We start from the raw sequence: 2,568 nt of genomic DNA on the forward strand, positions 1-2,568 counted from the left end.
CAGGCCCTCATTCACTCGGATGCAGCGCGCCAAGGTGCGCTTCCTGAGCCCCGGTCTATCAAGCTATCGACGTATGGCATTCTTTTCATGGGCACCCCCCACCAGGGCGGAAATGGCGTTCAGCTAGGACGTATCCTTACCAATGTCGCCTCTGTCTTTGTGCCAGCCGATGATCGTCTCCTCAAGCATCTTGAGAGAGACTCTGAATGGCTCCTGCAACAACTGGGCCAATACGGCCCGATCAGTGGTGAATTTGTAACCAAGTTTGCTTACGAGAACTACAAGACGCCGATAGCTTTGGGGAAACAAATTATGGTCCGTACAGATCCTTCCTCCTATTTTAGAACCTGGTTGCTAAGACATACAAGGTGGTGCCTAAAGCATCAGCAGTTGTGCCAGGGCAGGCTGACGTGGAGCCAATTGCCATTTATGCAAACCACAAAAATATGGTCAAGTTCCCATCAAAGCAGGATGTTGGCTATAACACCATCCTAGAAAATCTGCAGATTATGGTGAAGGAAGCCGAGGCCGTGATTCGAGCACGATGGGAAGCAGAGCGCCGGGCCGAGAACGGTGGGTATTTCTCATGAACCAGGTTGGCCTGCACAGCTAATTCTTATGGGTGCATATGATAGCTCGAGGTAATGAAATGCAGTTCTCTCTTGGATTCAGTCTATCAGAGGTCAATGAAGTCAATCATTTTGTCGCGAGACAAGAGCAACTTGTCCAACTACAGGGGATCTTGACAGCATCCCGTGATCGCCGCATCGTTGTCATTCACGGCCTCGGGGGTATGGGCAAAACACAACTGGCTATTGCCTTTACCAAGCAAAATCACGAATCTTTCTCTGCGGTGTTCTGGATGAACGCGACTGACGAGGAGACGCTGAAACGAAGCTTCCTGAGAGCAGCAGACCGAATACTCCAAGACTGTTTCCCTTTCCCCTATCTTGCACACGCTGTTGCCGATAGTGATATGGATGAGATAGTCAAAGCTGTCAAGCGGTGGCTGAGCGAACGTAAAAACAACCAGTGGCTCATCATCTTCGACAACTATGACCACCCTTCCTTGGGCGGCAACACTGACAGGCGAAATTCTTGGCAAAGGGATAGCATCGCCTCGAAAGAGTACGATATTCGTCCATTCTTCCCTCAGACACATCACGGTGCGATTATCATCACGACGCGATCATCCACTGTCAAACTTGGCCAGACCGTTCGATTGGGTAAACTTAAACAAATTGAGGATAGCCTCAGCATTTTGGAGTCCACGTCTAATCGCGAACGACTAGAAGAGGGTAATGAGCACCAACACTTAAATAACGTGCTGTAAGGTTAACGGTTTATAGATCCCGCGGCTGTTGACCTTGCTCAAGAGCTTGATGGCCTTCCCCTTGCTCTTGCCACTGCTGGCGCCTACCTAGATCAAGTTGCCATGTCGTGCACAGAGTATCTTAAACTCTACAAAGAATCATGGGGCAGACTCCTAGAATCCAGCCCACGGCTCGTATCATACGAAGACCGTGCTATGTACTCAACATGGAACATCTCATATCAGAACGTAGAGAAACGAAACAAGTCCTCTGCTATGCTTCTTAGGCTTTGGGCTTACTTCGACCATGATGACTTGTGGTATGAGCTGCTGTGTGGTGCAGATAAATCGGCACCACCATGGCTGCAAGCCCTTACAGACAAAATTACTTTTACGGAAAGTATGCGACTATTGTGCGACCATGGACTAGTGGACATAAATACCGTCACCAGAAAGAGCGATATAGGATCACTGAGTTACAGCGTGCACGGCTGTGTGCATGCATGGATGGTTGGTGCTTTGCATAAACAGACTGACACAGAAATGGTGCAACTTGCTGCTAGATGCGTGGCGTCGCTTGTACCTAGTAAAGAAGATAAAGAGTATTGGCGTATACAACAACGGCTATTGCAACAAGTTGATCGATCCTTCGAGACGATGGCTGAAAGCACGGGAATACCTCATTTTGAACCCTGGATTAATGGCGCTTTTGGAAGTCTTTATGCCGACCAAGGTAGACTTGACAAAGCGGAAGTGATGTACGACCGAGCACTGCAAGGATACGAGAAGGCATGGGGACCTGAGCATACATCAACGCTTGACACAGTCCACAATCTAGGAAGCCTCTATAAAAGCCAAGGTCGACTTGACAAAGCGGAAGCGATGTACGACCGAGCACTGCAAGGATACGAGAAGGCATGGGGACCTGAGCATACATCAACGCTTGACACAGTCCACAATCTAGGAAGCCTCTATAAAAGCCAAGGTCGACTTGACAAAGCGGAAGCGATGTACGACCGAGCACTGCAAGGATACGAGAAGGCATGGGGACCTGAGCATACATCAACGCTTGACACAGTCCACAATCTAGGACTTCTCTATGCCGATCAAGGTCGACTTGATAAAGCAGAAGCGATGTACGACCGAGCACTTCAAGGATACGAGAAGGCATGGGGACCTGAGCACACATCAACGCTCAGTACAGTCAACAATCTAGGAAGCCTCTATGCCGATCAAGGTCGACTTGATAAAGCGGA

The 2,568-nt window shown here is 49.1% G+C and overlaps 1 protein-coding gene across 1 annotated transcript; it reads left to right on the forward strand.

Moving 5' to 3' along the window:
- Positions 1-87: 87 nt before the first annotated feature.
- FGSG_13474 (uncharacterized protein) lies at positions 88-2,528 on the forward strand (the record flags this gene model as incomplete). Its single annotated transcript, XM_011330566.1, has 4 exons — positions 88-315; positions 737-1,298; positions 1,350-2,263; positions 2,403-2,528. 4 exons carry the CDS (start codon positions 88-90, stop codon positions 2,526-2,528), a joined length of 1,830 nt encoding a protein of 609 aa, XP_011328868.1.
- Between the last annotated feature and the right edge of the window lie 40 nt (positions 2,529-2,568).

The sequence above is a fragment of the Fusarium graminearum genome, chromosome 4 (genome assembly GCF_000240135.3).
Source record: "Fusarium graminearum PH-1 chromosome 4, whole genome shotgun sequence".
NCBI lineage: Eukaryota > Fungi > Ascomycota > Sordariomycetes > Hypocreales > Nectriaceae > Fusarium > Fusarium graminearum.